The sequence below is a fragment of the Octopus sinensis genome, linkage group LG8 (assembly GCF_006345805.1).
Source record: "Octopus sinensis linkage group LG8, ASM634580v1, whole genome shotgun sequence".
Classification (NCBI taxonomy): domain Eukaryota; kingdom Metazoa; phylum Mollusca; class Cephalopoda; order Octopoda; family Octopodidae; genus Octopus; species Octopus sinensis.
The window spans coordinates 101,729,357-101,752,809 of NC_043004.1; the positions used below are offsets into that span (position 1 = coordinate 101,729,357).

At 37.5% G+C, this 23,453-nt stretch overlaps 1 protein-coding gene across 1 annotated transcript in view; it reads right to left on the reverse strand.

The window, feature by feature from the left end:
- Nucleotides 1-7,094: 7,094 nt before the first annotated feature.
- The window catches only part of LOC115214882 (DBH-like monooxygenase protein 1), a 46,611-nt gene continuing 30,252 nt past the window's right edge, over nt 7,095-23,453 (reverse strand). The window contains exons 6-13 of the mRNA XM_036505628.1: nt 22,258-22,360; nt 21,787-21,953; nt 20,882-21,085; nt 18,948-19,007; nt 15,032-15,141; nt 11,235-11,346; nt 9,527-9,607; nt 7,095-8,009 (exon numbers count right to left, since the gene is read on the reverse strand). Of these exons, the coding sequence (XP_036361521.1) occupies nt 7,941-8,009; nt 9,527-9,607; nt 11,235-11,346; nt 15,032-15,141; nt 18,948-19,007; nt 20,882-21,085; nt 21,787-21,953; nt 22,258-22,360 (906 nt within the window). The 3' untranslated portion in view covers nt 7,095-7,940. The remainder of the gene's footprint in view (nt 8,010-9,526; nt 9,608-11,234; nt 11,347-15,031; nt 15,142-18,947; nt 19,008-20,881; nt 21,086-21,786; nt 21,954-22,257; nt 22,361-23,453) is intronic.

Here is a 23,453-nt window from a genome sequence, read left to right on the forward strand (position 1 = left end):
CGAGGCGTCTGTATCGATGCCTACGGGATATCTGTCTTAAAATTTTCAAGACTGACGTATTCGCGCCAACTTATCAGCAGTAAATATAAACTGCCGATTCAATCTCAGAATTAATCAGAAAATTATCAATTAGTCAATTTAGGGTAGCAAAAAATTCAATAGAAATTTATCGCTACCAGCGGCCTGGTGGAAAAGAGAAAATAGTCAACGACTACATATATAAATATAACAATTTAGGAATGACCCTAACAGGTCATTCGTCCACCAGAAAGAGCAGCCATAACTCACACCGCCAAGTAGTAGTAATTCAGAAATTAGGTGAAAATTTAAAAACATTTACCCTAATTCATCTTTTAGACGTAGCTAATTTAATCATTAATGACACAGAAACGTTGCAACGTCTAAAAGATGAATTAGGGTAAATGTTTTTAAATTTTCACCTAATTTCTGAATTACTACTACTTGGCGGTTGTGAGTTATGGCTGCTCTTTCTGGTGGACGAATGACCTGTTAGGGTCATTCCTAAATTGTTATATTTATATATGTAGTCGTTGACTATTTTCTCTTTTCCACAGGCCGCTGGTAGCGATAAATTTCTATTGAATTTTTTGCTACCCTAAATTGACTAATTGATAATTTTCTGATTAATTCTGAGATTGAATCGGCAGTTTATAGTTACTGCTGATAAGTTTGGCGCGAATACGTCAGTCTTGAAAATTTTAAGACAGATATCCATCCCGTAGGCATCGATACAGACGCCTCGTGTATATTTGTCTCTCCCAGGTTTTTTCTGATGAAGTGTAACCTATGGTAGATTGGCTTAATTTTATTTTATTAAGCTAATTTAATCATTAATGACACACGAAACGTTTGCAACGTCTAAAAGATGAATTAGGGTAAATGTTTTTAATATTTTACACCTATTTCTGAATTACTACTACTACTTGGCGGTGTGAGTTATGGCTGCTCTTTCTGGTGGACGAATGACCTGTTAGGGTCATTCCTAAATTGTTATATTTATATATGTAGTCGTTGACTATTTTCTCTTTTCCACCAGGCCGCTGGTAGCGATAAATTTCTATTGAATTTTTTGCTACCCTAAATTGACTAATTGATAATTTTCTGATTAATTCTGAGATTGAATCGGCAGTTTATATTTACTGCTGATAAGTTTGGCGCGAATACGTCAGTCTTGAAAATTTTAAGACAGATATCCCGTAGGCATCGATACAGACGCCTCGTGTATATTTGTCTCTCCCAGGTTTTTTACTGATGAAGTGTAACCTATGGTAGATTGGCTTAATTTTAATTTAATTAAGCTAATTTAATCATTAATGACACAGAAACGTTGCAACGTCTAAAAGATGAATTAGGGTAAATGTTTTTAAATTTTCACCTAATTTCTGAATTACTACTACTTGGCGGTGTGAGTTATGGCTGCTCTTTCTGGTGGACGAATGACCTGTTAGGGTCATTCCTAAATTGTTATATTTATATATGTAGTCGTTGACTATTTTCTCTTTTCCACCAGGCCGCTGGTAGCGATAAATTTCTATTGAATTTTTTGCTACCCTAAATTGACTAATTGATAATTTTCTGATTAATTCTGAGATTGAATCGGCAGTTTATATTACTGCTGATAAGTTTGGCGCGAATACGTCAGTCTTGAAAATTTTAAGACAGATATCCCGTAGGCATCGATACAGACGCCTCGTGTATATTTGTCTCTCTCCCCAGGTTTTTTCTGATGAAGTGTAACTATGGTAGATTGGCTTAATTTTATTTTAATTAAGCTAATTTAATCATTAATGACACAGAAACGTTGCAACGTCTAAAAGATGAATTAGGGTAAATGTTTTTAAATTTTCACCTAATTTCTGAATTACTACTACTACTTGGCGGTGTGAGTTATGGCTGCTCTTTCTGGTGGACGAATGACCTGTTAGGGTCATTCCTAAATTGTTATATTTATATATGTAGTCGTTGACTATTTTCTCTTTTCCACCAGGCCGCTGGTAGCGATAAATTTCTTTGAATTTTTTGCTACCCTAAATTGACTATATATATATATATATATATATATATATATATATATATATATATATATTCTTTTATTTGTTTCAGTCATTTCACTGCAGCCATGCTGGAGCACCACCTTTAGTCGAGCAAATCGACCCCAGGACTTATTCATTGTAAGCCTAGTGCTTATTCTATCGGTTCTTTTGCCAAACCGCTAAGTTACGGGGATACAAATACACCAAGATCGGTTGTCAAGCGATGCTGGGGGGGGGGCAAACCAAACACAGACACAAACATATATATATAAAACGGGCTCTTTCAGTTTTCCGTCTACTAAATCCACTCACAAGGCTTTGGTCGACCCGAGGCTATAGTAGAAGACACTTACCCAAGGTGCCACGCAGTGGGACTAAAGCCAGAACCATGTGGTTGGGAAGAAAGCTACCTATCACACACAGCCACTCCTGCGCCGATATATATATATAATATATATATAATATATAAAGCAATAAAGATTCCTTAATTTAAATGAATTTACTTGATATGGTACCTAACTTAGATGCACCAAAAAAAACTATACTGTTTTTAACAATACAGTAATGTGGGGTGATTATAAGCGAGAAAGAAGCAACAAGAATGGATAGGTTTTTAGTACAATCGTTTCATACAAGGACAGGCTTTATTAAAAGTTGCAAAAATTACAGCATATAAACGTGTCCCGTACTCATCAGCTAAAATACATGTGAGTTCTCTAGACATCCTAGTGGTTGAGGCTATACTCATGAAGTAATGTAGATAATTAAGTAACATAAACAGATTTCCAAAGTTCATTAAAGTTCTTTAAAGAACTTTAAAGAACTTTAATGAACTTTGGAAATCTGTTTATGTTACTTAATTATCTACATTACTTCATGAGTATAGCCTCAACCACTAGGATGTCTAGAGAACTCACATGTATTTTAGCTGATGAGTACGGGACACGTTTATATGCTGTAATTTTTGCAACTTTTAATAAAGCCTGTCCTTGTATGAAACGATTGTACTAAAAACCTATCCATTCTTGTTGCTTCTTTCTCGCGTATATATATATATATATATATATATTAATATATATAATATATAATATATATATATATATATATATATATATATATATATTATATTATATATATTATATATCGTTAGCTACTGCACGCATTTTTTTTCTCTCCTTCTTTCTTTCTGTGTTTTCTCTCTCTGTGTATCTTTCTGTTGAAGAGCGTAGGCTCGAAACGTTAAAGACTTGTTTTATTTATATTTCCTGAGCGCATACTAATACAATTGTTCGTTTGTCTTCCACCTGCCTTCGTCTTTTGTTTATTTTCATAAAGCTTCCCGTTATATATATATATATATATATTATATATATATATAAAGAAACAGAAAATTTGCATCAATTATTATTTATCAATAATGGATAATAATTGCTGCAAATCAATTGCTGTTCATCAATGTTATATCCTTTTTCTGTTTTCTTTAAATTTTGATTCCTGATAAACACTTGTGTACCTTTGTCTTTACCTATAATTTATGAGCATAACATTTTACCTATATTTAAATATAGGTAAACTACCGGTCGTATTTTGGATACTTTTACCCCTTAGACGGTTATTTTAAGCTTTAACTCAACTAACCTTTATATATATATACACACACACATACACACATATGCATATATATGTATATATATGTGTGTGTGTTGTGGTTGTCTACTCCCTTTTCAGACTCTGACCACCTCTTGTACTTACACCTTAAATCCATCATGGCATCTGATGTAGCTTTTTAAACCACACAATGTATTGAAAAGACACCCATTTAGATTGTATATCTGATTTGAACAACCACCGAGAGCTGGAGTTATGTTCTGATCTTTGTGGATCTTAAAATGTTTTTTGAAACCTCCGTTAGACTTGCAGACCTTATAGCATACACGACACTGTAGGGTGAACACAGATATATAGCCAGAGTAATTGGTGGAAGTTCGTTTTTCAGGGGTCCGCAAATGGAATTTGAACCCAGCAAAAGAAAGCTTGGTCTTTCACAAACTGTGTGCACAACATTGTCATTGAGATTCACCTTCTCGATCTCAATATTCTTCTTTAAATCTCTCTTGAGTCTTTGCATATGTCATCCTGGCTTCATCAAACGCTTTCACTCACTCCACACTTTTGTCCACCATCCAGCTCGGTCCGAAGCAAAGGTTTTAATGGCCTTTGGATCCATTCCAAGTGACTTCATGGCAGTCCTTACGCCGTCCTTAAACCTCTTTTTAGGTTTACACCGATTGCGATTCCCCTCTGCAAGCTCGCCATAAAACAGTTTTTCGGGTTTGCGTTCATCCACCAATCCAACAATATGACCAGATTATCTCATTTGGTTTTCCAGAACCATCGATTTAATTGAAGCGATACCTGCAGACGCAAAGACATCTTTTCTGCAGTAAAAAAGCTCCATTTAATGTTTAAAATGCGGTGAAAGCATTTTTGGTAGAATCGTTATCGATGTTCTTAGGATATATGTGCGTGTATGCCTGCACACGTATGTGTGTATATCTGTGTTTCTCTTTCCTTCACTAGGGATATCTGTGATGCTCCTGATGCGTATCCAGATATAAGCACTTCATCCAAATGTATTTTTGTATTATAAAAACTTTTTCTGTCTGACAAATTATTAATAGGAAATTCCTTAGAAGTAAATGAAATACGTGTAATAGAGAATAAATGATACAAAAAATTCCCACGTTCCTGTTTTGTTATATGTATGTATGTATGTATGTATGTATGAATGTATGTATGTATGTATGTATGTATGTATGTATGTATGTATGTATGTATGCATGCATGTATGTATGTATGTATGTATGTATGTATGTATGTATGTATGTATGTATGTTTGTAGGTATGTTTGTATTATGTATGTATGTATGTATGTATGTATGTATGTATGTCATTATTCAATTTATTTCAAGATTTCTTGCCAATAGAGAAAGAACCGGTTTCTAACCTAAATCCAAGATTTCTTCATTGGAATTTCAACATCAACAACAAGGTATTATTGTAATTATGTATGTATGTATGTATGTACGTATGTGTATGTATGTATGTATGTATGTATGTATTTGTGAATAAATGTATGTATGTGTGTGTGCGTATGTATGTATGAATTTATGTATGTATGTATGCATGTATATATGTATGTCATTATTCAGTTTATTTCAAGATTTCTTGCCAATAGAGAAAGAACCGGTTTCTAACCTCGATCCAAGGATTCTTCATTGGAATTTTAACATCAACAACAGGGTATTTTTGTATGTATGTATGTATGTATGTATGTATGGAGTAGTTTAGGTGTAGCATTGTGTGATATTGCAAATATATTAAAAAAAAAGACTCCGCCGGTTACGACGACGAGGGTCCCAGCTGATACGATCAACGGAACAGCTTGCTCGTGAAATTAACGTGCAAATGGCTGAGCATTCCACAGACACGTGTACCCTTAACGTAGTTCTCGGGGATAATCAGCGTGACACAGAGAGTGACAAGGCTGACCCTTTGAAATACAAGTACAACTCATTTTTGCCAGCTGAGTGGACTGGAGCAACGTGAAATAAAGTGTCTTGCTCAAGGACACAACGCGTCGCCGGGAATCGAACTCACAACCTTACGATCATGAGCCGAATGCCCTAACCACTAAGCCACGCGCCCTCACTGCAAATATATTATTTAAGAATGGAAAAACAGTTTATAAAAATGTCTTTTTGTGTACTCCTTATAAATGGCAGTGAGCGCTGGAGTGACAGAAATAAACGCATTTGAGCATCATGTACCGCATCTTCGGTGAATCATTTAATATGTAGAACATATGTTAGGCTTAATTAGTATTAGTATTCAATACAAAACTATGAAAAAAAGCGAGTCATTATGTTTAGAATGATCTGTTTTGTTGTTATTCTAAAGACTACCGCACAGAAAACGTGAAACTATGTGCTTATTCATGTCTACGTGGAATTGCTAGTCTATGTTTCAGTCGTCCCATTAATATTTATGTGCAAATAGGTTACACAACTTTGTCTTTTCCTTCTGCTTGTGTTTAACAAGGGAAATGGCTGAGAATAAAATCTATATATATAAAGCTGAAGTTGTCTGTGTATGGTAGGTTTGGTAGCCTTCAACTTACACTATCTCCTCCGAGACCCTGCGGCGCAAGTTGACCAAAATTGAGAGTATGATAGAAGAAGGCTTGCTCTTCCTTCCGTAGAAGAATTTCAAATCGGACCATGTTAACACCAAAAATTATTTACATCAAAAAGGTGCTTTTTTCTATGAAAATCCCTATTTTTTACGATTTTTTTACTGCTATGTCGCCATTTTTCCGTGTATTTCAACCAGAAAAAATGTTTACCCAAAGAGAATAACAAGCTACATAATGCAAAAGTTTTACTTTTCAAAAATTCCAATTCTAAAGGGTCGAAACAAACCCAAGCAACGCCGGACGATACTGCTAGTTAAGAATATATAAGATACTTCACGTATTTTCATTGTCTTCGTAATAGAAAAAAACTTCCACAGTAGAAATAAATCAAATATTTACGTATTTTGTGGAGACGACTGAAGGAAGCAGGGAAATATAATAAAAATAGCAAGAGATTTACTAACGCCTTCAGTGTGAACATATTTTGATTTATTCAGTGCAATACCACTTGAAACAATTTGCTTTGAGGTGGGTTCACTATTTTACAAATATCTACAGTCAGCAAAATTCTGCTGTTTATAAGGCAAATATTTTATTTTCCACTACAGTTGTCAGATTTAAAGAAAGTTCGTAATAACAATCCTTATCATGAATTAAAATTTATTGAAATTTATAATTTGTAATTTTGTTCTTAGGCAGCTGCAGCTACCTAGTACAATCGTTATTGGTGGTATTTCTTCCGGTTTTTTACAGCCAGCTACGCCAACCGTGCTTTTCAACCTTCGGGATCGATAAAATGATTACTAGTTGGGCACAAGGTAGATGTACTCGACTTTTCCTTTTTCCAAAATTGCTGAACTGGTCCCAGAATTAAAAAGAATTATTTATGCTATTATTAGAAGCTGAAATTTGCTAAATGTTTCAGTTTGCATAAGTTTTTTGAAAAATAGGAACATTTGAAATTTAAACTTTTTTGCTATCCATTTGATAGTTTACAATATATCATGCTTGCCAGTTTCATAGACCTGGGTACTGAGTTTTGTAGAGTTTGAACTACTTAATTACTGGAAGAACCATCCAGAGTGATGTGTCGGGTCTCAGTCAATCTAGTCGATCACATTCTATTCTAGTCGATGATAAACAGAACAAGAAAAGCAAAATAAGTAGAACAAAATGGCTTCTAAAACTATTTTTAGGTTTATTTATTGAAAAATTTTATTACGTAGAAATAATACAAAAAGTATTTGAATGTTTGAACTTTATTGGAATCGGAGAATAACATGAACAAATATCACATTCTGGATATGAATCCTTTGTAAGCAAGTAACACTGAATTTTAATTCATTATGGAAAATAAAGCTTTAACTCATTGGGAAAAATGAAGCTTATAAGAATCCCTTAATTCATATCACACCAGATACAGGTTCATTTTATGCCACATTTCGCCGATTACCTTATGCAATATTGGAAACTAAAATCGTATGCAATAATCAGAATTTGTCTTTATTGGTATATGCAATTAAGTTTAAATTTTTACACACACGCGCTCATACAATCAGATACGTATGTATACGTATAAATTTAGAATATTCATGAAAGATTTTCCTCAGCTATACATCAAAGATTACTTTTCATACTTATATAGGAATTGATATTTTATTAATATGATCTGATCAGTATTTGTAAAAGTGTTAAATTAACCAATAAGAAATCGAAATGAAAATCATTCCGGTCTTTACGAAGAATTTTGCAGCTGAATTCTAGAAAATACAAAAAGAAAAAAAAAGAAGTGAAATTAGATTAAATAAAAAGAATTTAATTCGAGAAGATCTTAAAAACTTATTTTTGCGAATTGAAATGAAAATATGATATTTTCCCTTTCGGTTTTCTAAATTTTGGGTGACCAAAAAACTGGTGGATGGTACTACAACTACTCCTATTTAGTCAGACGGCCAATCTAAACAGAGAGAGAGAGAGAGAGAGACACACACACACACACATACGTACAAAATACACACGGACCTCTAACACCAAACACAACGGGTCACTCAACTAATTAGCGAAACATCCATCACTAACATACTTCAACAATTAGCTCATAAACAAACCGGTTCTCTTTGTCTCTTCTATCGATTCTACAATAATTACTATTCTTCTTAACTAGCTAGTTGCATAATCTCACAGCCCAGCTTGACTCGTCTCACCTAATTTCCTTCTTAAGTTATTCTTACGGTATTCAAACCACGGAGTACCCCAACTTCCTATCCTGCCTCTCCAAAATTAGCTCTTCTGGAATCCCTCTTTGTCTACGTATTTTCTATACACGTTGAGTTAGAGATTATCAAGCTGAGCATAAGCAATATCAATCTCACCAGTCTATGAAGATTTAAAATGCCATAAGCACTACCATTTGTCCCCTGACTTATTTATATAAGAGAGAAGTGGAATATTTTGAAACTGCTAATTTGTTACAATAGTTTATAGTTAACTGAATGATACAGTTAATAATAGTTAAAATAAGTAATCCGACTACAATTTGTGAAAATACATTGGTTCACAGTTCCATTGCATGAATTAGTGCAGCAGAAATTATTTCAAGCATGTACTATTTTGCATACACAGTAGAAGTCTTCATTGTTTTGAAACAACTTCACTACTTTTGCAACTATAATTAATTCCCATTCTCAAGGCACCTATCATTATAGGTAACGTTTTAATTTCCATTCTTCATGTTCTAGGTATGGCTCTTTCTACAGTATTTAGAAATTTTCTCCATTTCTTTTGCAGATCCTTTATTGTTTATTTGAATTGATACTTTGACTATGAAGCACTTCGTTTCTTCTTGTCGAACACAAAAAACCCGATAGATTAACCTAAATTTCCATGTCTGTGAATATTGTCATATCTCAAAGTTTGGTCCTTTTGTTCTTATCTTGTGCAGGTCCAGTTTGCCTTTTATTCTTTTGGGGTTGATGAAATAAGTATCAGTTGGGCACTGTGGTCGATATGACTGAGTACCCACCCCCGCCTAAAATTTCAGGCATTTTCCCTACACTAGAAAGGATTTTCGTATTATTATATAATCACTTCCATCTGTTGAACAAGAAAAGGCATTAAACAAAAACTAAATCCACGAATGTGTCCTAATTAGTTATACGGTAACGGAAGTAAATATATAAGTAACTGGATGATAGTGAGAAAGTGTATTGACTTGTTTGAATGTTTTAATTGAGAAACCGTATTCAAAATATTTTATTGTCGAAAATTAGATACTTACCTTTTCGGTTGTAGGTGGTTGTTGAGTTGTCGGGTCATCAGATTTAATTACCGGGAAAGTTTGATTCATATACTCGATACGCTACAAAGTTTTAGAATATCGATATCTTGTAACTGTATATTTTAAACTGTTATATACCAAACTAAATTTAGAATTACATAATTTAGTAAAGAATTATATTTTAGTAAATTTTCTACTGTAACTTAAAATAGATTAGTTCAAAGAAATATACAAGGCTTAAGATAGAATCAAAGACAAAACCCTACTCAATACCTTAGGTGTAATAAAAAATGATCTATAAAATAAATAAGATGAAGTGCAATTCGTGGGCTTTATTTGTAGATTCCTTTTGGTTAGTAGATAGTTAGGTTAGTCAAACATCACGTTATAATTCTGCTTGAGCCAGTTTAGATTTCTAACTATAGTCATTTCTCATCATTTACGTAGCAAATCCTTTTCCGTCACAAGCGCCGTCCTGTTTCCCTAAAAGCACTCCATTCAGAAAACCTTAATGTATTTCTTTCTTAACATATTTTGATAGAATCATAGTAAATTAAACATAGATATATCTAATTTACACGTGGTTGTATATACATGCATATGCAAACACATATTCACAAAAGTAATGCGATTAAATGGCTTATGCGGTTGACTTGATTTGGAATTACGGATCTTAAAAGAAATGCCTCAAAGTATTTAACAAGTGATAATAGTTGCGAACGCTATAGAATCCCTAGTAAAATTCTAGTGAGTCAAAACTAGAGCGCATTTTAAATTATTAATTATTTAAATCATTAAATTATTTAAATTAATTGGAAATACCTTTCAGGAAATGCATAAAGACATCACACACCTATTTCTCTCTTTCAGAGATTTTTTAGACAAATAACTGACATCTCTCTTTCAGAGATGCCAATTATTCGTCTAAAAATTATTTAAGATGAGCAAATGGGATTTCGTGATATTTACATTACATTACAAGCGTAAGTTTCTTTAACTTAAGTAAAATAGCTTCAACTGCAGTAAAATATGCCCTCTGATTGAATCTGTTCTATACATTTTACTACTAAATACATAATACATGGCTCAAACAGATTCATGAGTCGTATTCTGTTAGAAGGAACTTCACTATCATGGCCTTGTAGTAGAGAGATTCTTCTCACACTTGAGTGGTTTCAGGTTCAATCCTATTTCAAGGTACTTCTAAAATAGCTTCGGGTTGATCTAAATTCGTAAGTGAAATTTTAAAAGTGCAGAGTTTTCTACATATATTTGCGTGATCGACCTGTTGTAATGCCACCACCTTCCTTTGAGTACTTTTAGCAGAGTCCATTCTGTGAAAACCAGTTGAACCAGTTCTCCCGCCTCATGATGATAAACTCGATATCTCTTACATTTTTCTACGTCAGCAATACATGTGTACCGTTTTCTTTTTCTACCATATGTTCTCACACCAATATTGAAGGTACCGTAAAAGTTATTAGTGCAACTAACTAACTAAGCTACAATAACTTCACTAAATTGTCAAACTAATTCCAAAGTGGAAAATAGGTTACCACTGCTTGCAACAAGTAAGCAGTAGCGCTTAAAATTGACCAATGTAAGTATTCATTTACAAATCTTAAAATTTCACAACCTTAAAGAATTTTCAAATAAGACACAAACTCAAAAATCTAGCAAAGAAAAGGAAAAGCAAAGTAACACTTACACTTGTCTTATTAACACAAGTCTGAATAAAACCGACTTCGGGTTCCAAACCGTTGACTATTAATTCCATTTTTTTAACTGCACTTTGGTTATTCTTATATTGCAAGTTAGTCCTGAAACAGATAATATTATATATTCAAGGACAGAGGCCGTGGTTTAAATAAGAGAAATGAAAATAAACAAGAAGAAATGAATACAAAAACGGAAACAGCAGCGAAGGGTTAAAATGTACGGTCAGTTTGCAAGAGATGTGAACGCCTAGACAGACACGGAGCACCGGTGGCTATGGGTGAAGGGTGTGATCTGAAGATAGAAACAGAAGCACTCATATGCGCAGCTCAAGAACGAGCTATGTGAAGTGAAGAATAGACAACACTACTGACAGCAAAAAATGCAAAATGCATGGCGAGAGGGATGAAATGGTATGACACATCGTAAGCGAATGCCCGAAACTGGCACAACGCGAATACCAAAGACGCCATGACAATGGGGCAAGAATGATCCATTGGGAGCTCTGTGGAAATCATGGATTACAGAGAGCAAAGACGTGGTATGAGAAAACCCCAGACGGAGCCACCGAGAATGACAATTTTAAAATGCTGTGGGATTCAATGATCCAGTGCGCTCACCTGACCAGTCATCGGAAAATGGACATTGCTGTGGTGAATAAAAAAGAAAGAACATGAATGATAAACGACATAACATGCCGCGGTGACAACAGGATCAATGTGAAAGAAGAAAAAATAAACAACTATGGCGATTTGAAGAGGGAAATACGAAGGTTGTGGTCAGTGAAGAGAGCAGACGTGATACCAATAGTAATTGGTGCACTTAGAAGTATCAGCACTCATCTACCAACACGGCTGAAAAAGATTGGTGTAAGTATGACAGTAGAACACCTACAGATCAGCATTGCTTGGAACTGCAAGAATTCTTCACAGGGCTCTTGAAGCATGACCAGTAAACAAGTGTCACCTTAGTCTGTTAGCTGTAGACAGTTGACACTTTCCATCATGCCTAGCAAAATAAGCTGTGAGTTTTCATCGCAAAATGGTAATAATGATTTCTTTTATTAGCCACAAGGGCCCAGGACACGGTGGACAATATTGAAGGACGAGTTACAGTACAAAACAAAAATTACAAAAACATGTGGGGTTACCATAAATCAAGTGGGGTTGTTACCACATTAAAGGAAATGACAAAAGATATATAATAGAAAATAGAGAAATTATAAATAAATAAATAAATAAATAAATAGATAATTAGAATTCCCAAGAGCGGGGCGGTCCACTTAGGGTAATTCGGGATAAACCCCACACAAAAATCCTGGATTACTCTGCCATCCCCAAGGCATGGGAATATCTTCCTGTTTCTTTCCCCCGGCTTAGAAAAGTATATTCAAAGTAGATCCATCCAGTCTCACCAGACTTCTTACTGTCGACCATCTTTTGACAAACACACAAGAACGCAGCACCTCCCTCTCTACCCTCCAATTTCCTCTTCAAGTGATATTTTGACCAGGTAAGAAAGTGCCTATCTTCAAACCTTTCAGACGCGTCCACCACACAGCCTCTTTTGCACAGCCGTTAAGCAGAGAAAGATCTGCCTTCCTTCTCAGCAGTCAGATGAATTCGTCTTACACGCTACAGCAACAACACCACACAATCCCACAGCTCTCTAATGCATGGATACTGAATTATTACAATGCAGGACGGTTTTGTTCCGTTACAAGTATCTCACACAGGTTCGAAGAGCTTGTCTCGAACAGGCAATGCTCCTCTGTAGCACTGCCATGCCAAAGACTTTTGCAAATTTCCCATGATCTTCGACCCGAAGGGGCTCTAGTAGAGAGTACTCAGACTGTTCTCGTCGATGTCCAGATTCAATAATAGGCCATCGTCACTCATACCCTCAACTAGCCCCCTATAGAAAGCTTGGGTTGTTTTCCTGCTTACGGCTTTTGGGCAGCTGGTACAATGCAGTGAGCGCCTAGCGACATTCTAGATGCCAAACACCCAACCTTGGTCTACGTTTGACCCATGACTGTAACTCTGTCAATGAGATGAACTGCTGAAAGACGTGTCGCACGAAAGACGCACACAGCAGTTCAATCTTACTTTCGTCTTCGTCGTTGTCCACACCGTGGAGGCGCAATGGCCCAGTGGTTAGGGCAGCGGACTCGCGGTCATAGGATCGCGGTTTCGATTCCCAGACCGGGCGTTGTGAGTGTTTATTGAGCGAAAACACCTAAAAAGCTCCACGAGGCTCCGGCAGGGGATGGTGGTGATCCCTGCTGTACTCTTTCACCACAACTTTCTCTCACTCTTTCTTCCTGTTTCTGTTGTACCTGTATTTCAAAGGGCCGGCCTTGTCACTCTCTGTGTCACGCTGAATATCCCCGAGAACTACGTTAAGGGTGCACGTGTCTGTGGAGTGCTCAGCCACTTAAACGTTAATTTCACGAGCAGGCTGTTCCGTTGATTCGGATCAACCGGAACCCTCATCGTCGTAACCGACGGAGTGCTTCCATCCATGTCCACACCATTGCAGTGATTTAGATATTTCTGAAGGTGCGGCAGCCTCAAGGCGTGGCGCGGCATCATCAGGGATGGCATTCCAAGACCACCTCGCTGTGGTTGTTGATAGCAGATAGATTTTCTGCTCAGCGGAACCTGACCTTTCCATAAGAATCAGAAAAGTAAGCGACCCAAGCTGGTCAGAATTTTCTTAGGTCAAGGTACGACAGCTAGGTGGTAGTACACAACCGAGGCGATATATGCATCCGCTACTTCCCCTTGGCTTGCTTAACGTTTCTGCTAACTCGCCGCCTTGAAGCCAAATAATATTAATATGCAGACTAGAAGAGGAACAGTTCTCACTTAAAGATCGTAGTTTAGGGAAATCTGAGTCACACACATACACACACACACACACACACACACACACCACACACACACACACACACACACCACACACACACACGCACACACACTCTTACACACTCACTGATATACAGAAATAGACATATACCGTAAATCCTCGAGTATAGTCCGCTCTTGCGTATAATACGCAGGGGATTTTTAGGGAGCTGTACCTCTGAAAAACTTAAACCTTGTGTATAATACGCACCCCTTTATTATGCACGACGTGAGTCCTGCGTAAGTAAGCCAGCAGCACCTAGTCGAACAAACTTCTGTGCATGCGTAATACAATAATGGTGATGTTCTTAACTGTTATATGGGAATGTAAATATGTTTGCAAATTGTTTTTGTTACATGTTATTCTGTGTTATGAATACTTTTATTTTAATAAATGTTGCTTACTGCAAGTTATGGATGATTCTTTTATGACTTCATTGCTTTCATGCTTAGCTTAAGGTATTTTCGCGCCCGACATCACAAAATGCGTCTGAATAAACATTGCCGAACAGCAAATAGAGACTCGGACATTGCTTAGAAAATATGTTTCATTTTTAACCTCGTATATAGTACGCACTAGGGATTTTGACCTTTAATTTTTGGGAAAAAATTGCGGATTATAACTCGAGGATTTACGGTACTCAAAGATTCAAAGATCAATAGTAGATAGCTGGAGGGGTGAATACACACGCAGATACCTATGTGTATGCGTGTACATGTCTGTAGGTGAGTGTGTGTGTTTGTATGTGTGTGTGTGGAATGGTTTGAGCATGTGTGTAAGTAGAAATATGTATGAATGAGTGTGAAGATAAATTTATAGATAGATAGATAGATTGATTGATAGATAGGTGGGTAGATAGATACATAAATACATACATACCCGATTAGTTTGTGATCAAAATTTAAACCGCTAGTACAACGTTTTAGTTTTATTTCTGGATAATGCATGATGTATGCTTGACACATTTCATGCTTAGTGCTAAAACCACCCTGTAAAGAAGATAGATTTACAAAATGATTATATAAGGTACGAAAACTACGTTAAACTTCACCAAATTTACCACGAGACAAAATACAAATGCGTGCCTCAGAACGGAGCCCCAACACGTTCACTTCTAGAAGTCGTTGCAGGTGGTGTAACCTGAATGAATGTCTACGCATCAAAAGCCACGGCATGCCTAAGCCGCCGCTCAGAAGGAGCTGACAGCTGACTGACCGCCTGACCATTGGAACTCGTCCCTTCCACAGGAATATGAACAAGGGATACTCCAAATCGATCAAGCAAAAGCTGGGGCAAGGCACGATGATCAGACGATAAATGATATAGGAAGCGATGTAGGCATTCACCACCTCTGCCCGACTTTCAAGGACATTTTCTTCTCAGCCCATTTCTGGGTAAGACTGGCCACCCTGTTCGTCACTTCGTCCCAGTTCTTATTCACCTGGAGGTAGGGACCAAACCTGACCCCGAGCAGTTTAACTGGTCCGTCAGTCCAGCCTACGAGGATGCCGTCTGACGGCATCGACCTGCCTCTCCAGGTCCCCAGTCGCAAGCCCACCGACTTCTCGGCATTGATTTTGGCTCCTGCAACGGACTCATATTCTTCTAGAATGGAGCCGACAGTCTCCACTTCGGAGGCATCTGACACCATGATGGTAACTTCGTCCGGGTATGCAGACACTGTTCTTCAAAGTCCCAGTTCCAGTAGGAAGGATCCTCTCCGATTGTTCCAACTTTCGTAGCAATGGCTCGAAAGCTCGAAAGTCATCACATACAGAAGAGGTAACAGCGGGTAGCCCTGATGGACCGAGCGTGCGATACTAAACAGTTCCGATAGATGACCATTTACTTTGACCGCCGAGCAGATGTCACTGTGTATTGCAGCGATCCAGCCTCCGAAAACGGGTCCCAAACCGGCCGCTTTAAAGACGGCTTCCAGGTAGCGATGGTCGACCCTCTCGAAAGCTTTTGATTGATCCAAATGGATCAGGCCTCACCGAAGCCAGCTTTAGTTTCAGCCTTCTCTATGATGTATCGCATAAGGTGGAGGTTGTCGTGGACAGACCTGTTCGCGATTGGGCACGTTTGTGCTTCCCCTAATAGACTACCAACGACAATCACAAACCTTTTCGCGAACACCTTGGCCAAAATCTTTCACTTTGTGTTTAGGAGAATTATGGGCCGAAAATTCCTTAGTATGACTCCACTGTCGGCGTCCTTCTTAAGCAGTGTCACCACACCTCAACTAATTGCACTAGGAATTCTCCCGTTCTGTTGCCAATTTCCGTAAACGTCTGCCAAGAGGTCACCAAACAAATCCGCTATGAATACTTAGAATTCATAGGGCAGACCATCTAAATCTGGTGACTTGCGATTTGTGCAATTGCTCATCACCTTTCTTATTTCAGTGGCCGTTATCGGCTTTTCGCTGAAACTCGCCGCCAAGAACTGCAGCAGGCAATCTAAGTACGTACTAAAGTCTGCTACCGTCGTTGACCCATCGCTCCCTCCAGACAGTTGCGTGAAGTGCTTTTGAAAAGCCGCACACATCTGCTCAGAACAATTTAACACGCCCTCGTCCCGATCCGTCAAATATCCGATTGTGGTTTTGTTGCTACATCTCATCTCCAGCGTTCAAGCCCATCGGACGGCTTTAGTTTCCTCCTGTTTTAGCGCTCGGGCCTTGCTCATCACCTTTCTTATTTCAGTGGCCTTCATGTTTCGCCTCAAAGAAATAGTTAAGAGCCATTCTCGCCACTAACATGTCAGTCGCAATGCCTTTACAAATCGCCTCTTCTAGTTTGCTAACTAGGTTTCCCTGTAATCTTTCTTTCCGTTGCTAACTTTTTACTAAACTCTAGGGATTCTGCCTTAATCGCCCTCTTCAGGGCTTTACACTACCAGTAGTTGACTGCCGCTTAACTACTTCGCTAATCCGGTCTCTGTAGTCTTTGCACACCGGAAAGGACGCGTTCAACTTCCAGTAACCGGGTCCCTGGCTACGTGTCCCATCAAAAACTGACTGTGGAGATCATAAATTGTGGTCTGTGTAGCCGACTAATTTGGCGATCTCAATTATTAGGGTTCCATATTTGTCAACCTTTTCTCTTTCTTTCATGATAATATATTGATCTCCTGGCACTGTCCCTCCTAAATGTTGCTATATACGGCCTTCGATGCTATAACACCTTGTCTGTCTGGAAATCAAAGTCCCAGAGGATGTTTGTCTTCTCGTTTTAGTCCATTATTTTTTCCTGTGTATGTTGGTACCAAACACTCGTTACCTGGTATCCATGTTTCCAGCATATTAACCAGTGAACGTTTCGGGCTACCTTGCCGTGTCTGCGCTTGTACTCTTTCTGCGCAAGACTTTCACAAGCACTAACAATGTGAGTCACGTTTTTGATTTTCGTCCTACATATTCTGCAGAGTTTCGTTGCACTTGTGTGATATAGATCCCCTTTTAATGGGTTGGTACTCTTGGGGAGCGATACTTAGGCTTTTTTTGCAGGTCTGACGATTAAGCAGATCATTATTATGTCGTAATATAATATTTTCGGAGACAACATCAACAGGTTGGAGTTAGCAACTCAAACATGGTTGGATCGTTTAATCAAACATTGTTGCCGGTGTTTTAATGGGAACATCCTACTAGCCAAAAAAAGCAGCCAAATATCTCTCAAAATCACACCCTAAAGTCTTAGAAATAGAAGAATACATTAGATATTGTAGACCTGGAATCAGAGTATCTGAAAAATTCAAACCTTACAGTTTTGAAAAAAAATGACATATTGAGGTGAGAAATGTAGTCGTAGATGTTATATGTGAAAAACATAATCACAGCAAACATATCACGGCTGGAGTATTTTTTATCATAGGTAAATCAATAAAAAATAAGCAGGATCAACAACAGCGATAGCAAATTTTACACTGGGTCAAACCAATAGAAGGGAACCTCTACATGGTATTAAGAATGTAACAAGTATCAGTACAATTGCTCTTAAATCACACTACGAGATTATAAAAAAGAAGGAACACTTCAAGAGGAGATTATAACTGGATTAAGGTTGTCCTACATGACATGGGATAAAACATGACATGGGATAAAACACTGAGAGATATGTTGTTTGTTTGTTCCTTCTCGAGCCACGACTGGCTCATTCGGGCCGATTTCCCGGTTTCCTTGGCGTATAGGTTCCCCACCTGGATGGGATGTCGGTCTGTCACAGGTGAGCTGCAAGATGCAGGAGGAAAGAATGAAAGAAAGTTATGGCGAAAGAGTCAGCAGAAGTTCGCCATTACTGTCTGTTGGAGCCGCATGGAGCTCAGGTGTTTCGCTCATAAACACACACATCGCACGGTCTGAGATTCGAACCCACGATGCCTCGACCGCGAGTCCGCTGCTCTAACCACTAGCCATGTGCCTCCGCACTGAGAGATATATGAGTTCATAATCAACTAATAATTAATCTAAGACCATAAATTCGTGAGATTTAACGTCTGTGGTGTGTGTGCATGTGTGTATACATATGTACTCATATATGTATTCATGTTTGTATGTGTATATTTATGTATGTATGCGAATAAAAATCTTTCATTTACGGTGTCCTAGAGTCATATATTTTTAGGTTCTATAACTGGTTTATTTAAATGATGAAGTTTAGATGAAATAATTATAAAGATAGTCAACTAAAAGTGATATCAGTTATTTGAAGTAACAACATGAATAGGAGAAATTAGAAAAAGAGAATTCAAAAATATAAAAATCAATATTTTCGGAAGAAATATTACTTACTTCTGTAAAATTGGTTCTATCTGTAGTGCCATAAACACATTCTACTTGTAGGATGTCATCCTGAAACAGAAAAAAAATTAACAATAGTAATGATGATAATAATCTCTCGTGGCTTCTTATCTTAACTGATTGGAAGTGTTATCATGTACATTGTTTTGTCTTGGTATAAAAGATGGGCTACAGAAAATATTCTGCTCAATACCACAGGTTTGCTTGTCAGTTGTTTGACCTTAACCAGTTGAGCATGTCCCTTAGTGGCTGACGATATGTGCATCTCTGATCACAAGTGGAAGTAGTTGGGGAGCATCATAGCCGTGTGTTGAAAGGAATTCTTGGAGGTTTGGGTAATTCACCTTCAGAAACATGGGTGTTTCGTTCAACATCCTTAAACAACCCTTATTCAGGGACATTTTGAGCGGGATGGGTTACTCGACAAGAAAAATATTCTAACTGGGCCCCACCTGCAAGCTCATTCGATGTTTATCTTGATATGAGATCACCATGTCGCGCACATATGGTTGTGATGCATGTGCCTGGTGTACGCTTATCAGACGGGTAGTCATGATGGGTATACTGGGCTTCGTATAATATACCCCAGTGTCACTTTGATGGCCTGCACTGCTCTCTCACTCAAAAAAAAAAAAAAAAAAATAATAATAATAATAATAATAACTAGCTGGACAGAGAAAAATTCACGGAAAACATATAAAATGTAAGCATCTGTAAACAGTGTATTGGTGCCATGAGAAATGTTTGCATATTATGACCATCTGTCTTTACCTTCTGAGTTCAAATTCTGCAGAGGTCGACTTTACCTTTCGTCTTTACGGGGGTCGATAAATTAAGTACCAGTTGTGTACTGGAGTCGATCTAATCAACTGCCCCCCCTCTTCACAAAAATTTCAGGCCTAGAAAAGTATATTGTGACAGTTACAGAATATAGAAAGTAAAGTAACACCAATGACTACGTTATCCAACCAAAATATGTTACACAAACGTAAACGGAATTACTATTTAACCTTAAAATACATCGTTCATATTCAAAGAACCTTCTTGGTTTAGTGGTACGGAACGGTTTTCTGGTGTTCTTTTATTATTTTAGTTATTTCAGTCATTTGACGGTGGCCATGCTGGAGCATAACCCTTCAGTTTAAGAAATTGCCCCCTGGTGCTTATTCTATCAGTCTCTTCTGCTGAACAGCTAAATTACAGGGACGCAAACGCACCAACATCGGTTGTGAAGCAATGGTGGTGGTGGGACAGACACACACACACACACACAGACATACATGCATACATACATTCATACATACATACATACATACATACATACATACATACATACGCATTGTGACCAGCGATGTGTAGCAACTGCTGATAGCCTGGTCGGTCACGTGATCACGGGATATATATATATATATATATATATATATATATATGTATGTATGTGTGTATGTATGTATATATATATATAGTGGAGGCGCAATGGCCCAGTGGTTAGGGTAGCGAACTCGCGGTCGTAGGATCGCGGTTTCAATTCCCAGACCTGGCGTTGTGAGTGTTTATTGAGCGAAAACACCTAACGCTCCACGAGGCTCCGGCAGGGGATGGTGGTGATCCCTGCTGTACTCTTTCACCACAACTTCTCTCACTCTTTCTTCCTGTTTCTGTTGTACCTGTATTTCAAAGGGCCGGCCTTGACACTCTCTGTGTCACGCTGAATATCCCCGAGAACAACGTTAAGGGTACACGTGTCTGTGGAGTGCTCAGCCACTTACACGTTAATTTCACGAGCAGACTGTTCCGTTGATCGGATCAACCGGAACCCTCGTCGTCGTAACCGACGGAGTGCTTCCATGTATATATGTATATGTATAATAAGAGAATAAGAGAATATATATATATTGTGTTCAGGGTATATTCATATATCTTACCTTTAAAAGTGTAATCTCCTTCTCGATGCGCCTCAGATCTTGGTAATCGAAATCGTAATTGTCATCATACATAATATCAGGAAGCTTCTTACCATCACGATAATGATGAAGCCTTATCTTCTTCGCTGCCTTGTGTGCATGAAGTAGAACGCCTATCATCTTAACTCCGTCCTCATTCCATTGGTTATTTCTTTCAGGTTTAATCTTTATGGGAAAATGAAATAACAATGTCTTAAGTAATTGCTTCTAACACGGGTACGAGGGTATATCTACTTTGGTAACCAGGATATGTCTACAAACCTGGCCCAGCACTTTTCTGTCTGTTAGAATTGTTGGAAATTTTTTAGTGTTTGGCCCTTTAAGAAAGTCATATATTTAGATGTCGTGTGGTCATTCTAATTGACCACTAAACTTGACTGGTATTTGTTTTATCTATTCTAGAGTGTGAATGGAACAGATGTATAAGCTTCACAGTAGAGTTACGCTGGTAATTCATGCATTTTTATAAAACCATACTTATGTAAATAAGGAGTTTATTGATTAAAAATATTCTAATATCAACTTAAAAACTACTGGAAGGCAAATTATATATAGAGGTGTATATGTTCGTAAGATAAAGGAACGTAAATGAATTAAAAGAGTTTTTATTTCGGCTCTCTACTGGTTCAATCAATCCAGCATATGAATAAATATCAATACATTATCAAGTCGTTCATCATCCTTATATATTATCACTAATAATATAATTTAGAGAAAACAAGGGATTAATACTAAAGATGACGTGTATCTAACCCAGTTTCAATTTATTTATTTCACAATTCCATTGAATTCATTCATTGTGCAAACGGTATTGTTAGAAACCTTATTTCACGAGACTTTATAAAGATTAAATTTAAAACACTTACCATAGATCCACACGCCTCACAGTTTCCGTAATATTTGAATTCTTTGGCATAAGGTGGAATTAATTGCGTACAACCTCTCACAGTATATCCCACTGATAATATTCCAACATTGTATTGACGTTTAGATTTAGTAAGAGTTATGTCTATTCCGGAGGAATCGAGCACGCCTACAATATGGAGAAAAGCAAATTGAAATATCTTAATTGCAAAGATTAAAAATAAAAGGAAAATGAGAGGATAAAATAGAGAGTTAATCAAGTCGAAAAAAATGTTAAACTGGAGAGTTAGTCAAATAGAAAAGAATGCCAAACATGAGAGTACGTCGAAGAGGAAAATAGAATAAACAAATCAGTATGTGAAAGAGAAGAGTATGTCAAAGAGTATGTCAAAGTATGTCAAAGAGTATGTCAAACAATCTAATCATGTAGGACACACAAATATTTCAAATACAGGGAACAAATATGAACCTACCTTCCTTCTCTTGTGGATTATCGTAATGCATTTCCAATAAATAGTATACAGGATCATCTTTACCTCCAAAAGACATTCCAGTATGTTTAGGGAGAACGAATTTCTAGGAGAAGCAAACGTATATGTATGTAGTTATTTATGTATGTATGTATGTATGTATGTATGTATGTATGTATGTATCTATCTATCTATCTATCTATCTATCTATCTATCTATCTATCTATCTATCTATCTATCTATCTATCAGTCTATCTGTCTGTCTATCTATCTGTCTATCAATCGATCGATCAATCGATCAATATGGTGAGCAAAAGTATACGTACGCGGCTATATGTATATATAATTCCAAAAATTGGACCAAGAACGCAATAGACAACTATAAAACATACGGACATATATTTGATACTAAGACGGACAGGATAGTACTTACCACGATCAGGTAAGTTGGTGATCCTGGATGTGAGCAAGAGCGAAGCTGGTGCCTGCAGACTTGTGGCCGTTTATGCCCCTACCGGAGCCAAACAGCCGGATTTCTATAAGCGTCTGGAAGCCTTTCTGGGTACATCTCGCCCTTTATTGTTAGTGGAAGACTGGAATGACATCTTAGACGTACGCTGGGATTGTGTGGTAGTAGCTGATAGAAGCGAGGTGGGTGCAAAAGCCTCACGCACCTGATCAGCCAGTAGCAACTATCTGACAGGTACCAACGAGATTTCCTTAATGCGCCAGTGTGGTCCTGAACCGACCGCATAGGGTCATCTAGATCGTACAAAGACATGATTTTCACTAGGAAAATAGATAGCAATAGTGTAGGTTGTCCACTTTTTTAAAACCGTCGTTTGTAGGCATTACGGTCGTCCTAGATATGATGCCTAGGTTTGGATTTAGTTACTGGAAGCTGAATATTTCCTTCTGGCGCGTAAGGCTTACAGGGACCAGATCGACAATTTAGTTTAGCGAAAGTTGTCAGGGGATGTCGTCAACAACAGATGGTGTTGGGGAAGTCTCAAAAGAGTGGTGAGGATGATTTCGATAGGGTTTAGCAAACAAGTAATGTTAGAAAAAATAGAAAGGAGGAGGAGGTGGTAGCTAAGTTCGACGAGGCTATTTGTAGTGGCATTGCAACCGACGTGCTATCAGCGAGAATGGCATTAGATCATTTCTTCAATGGTTACATTGTCAGAGTTAAGGCACGT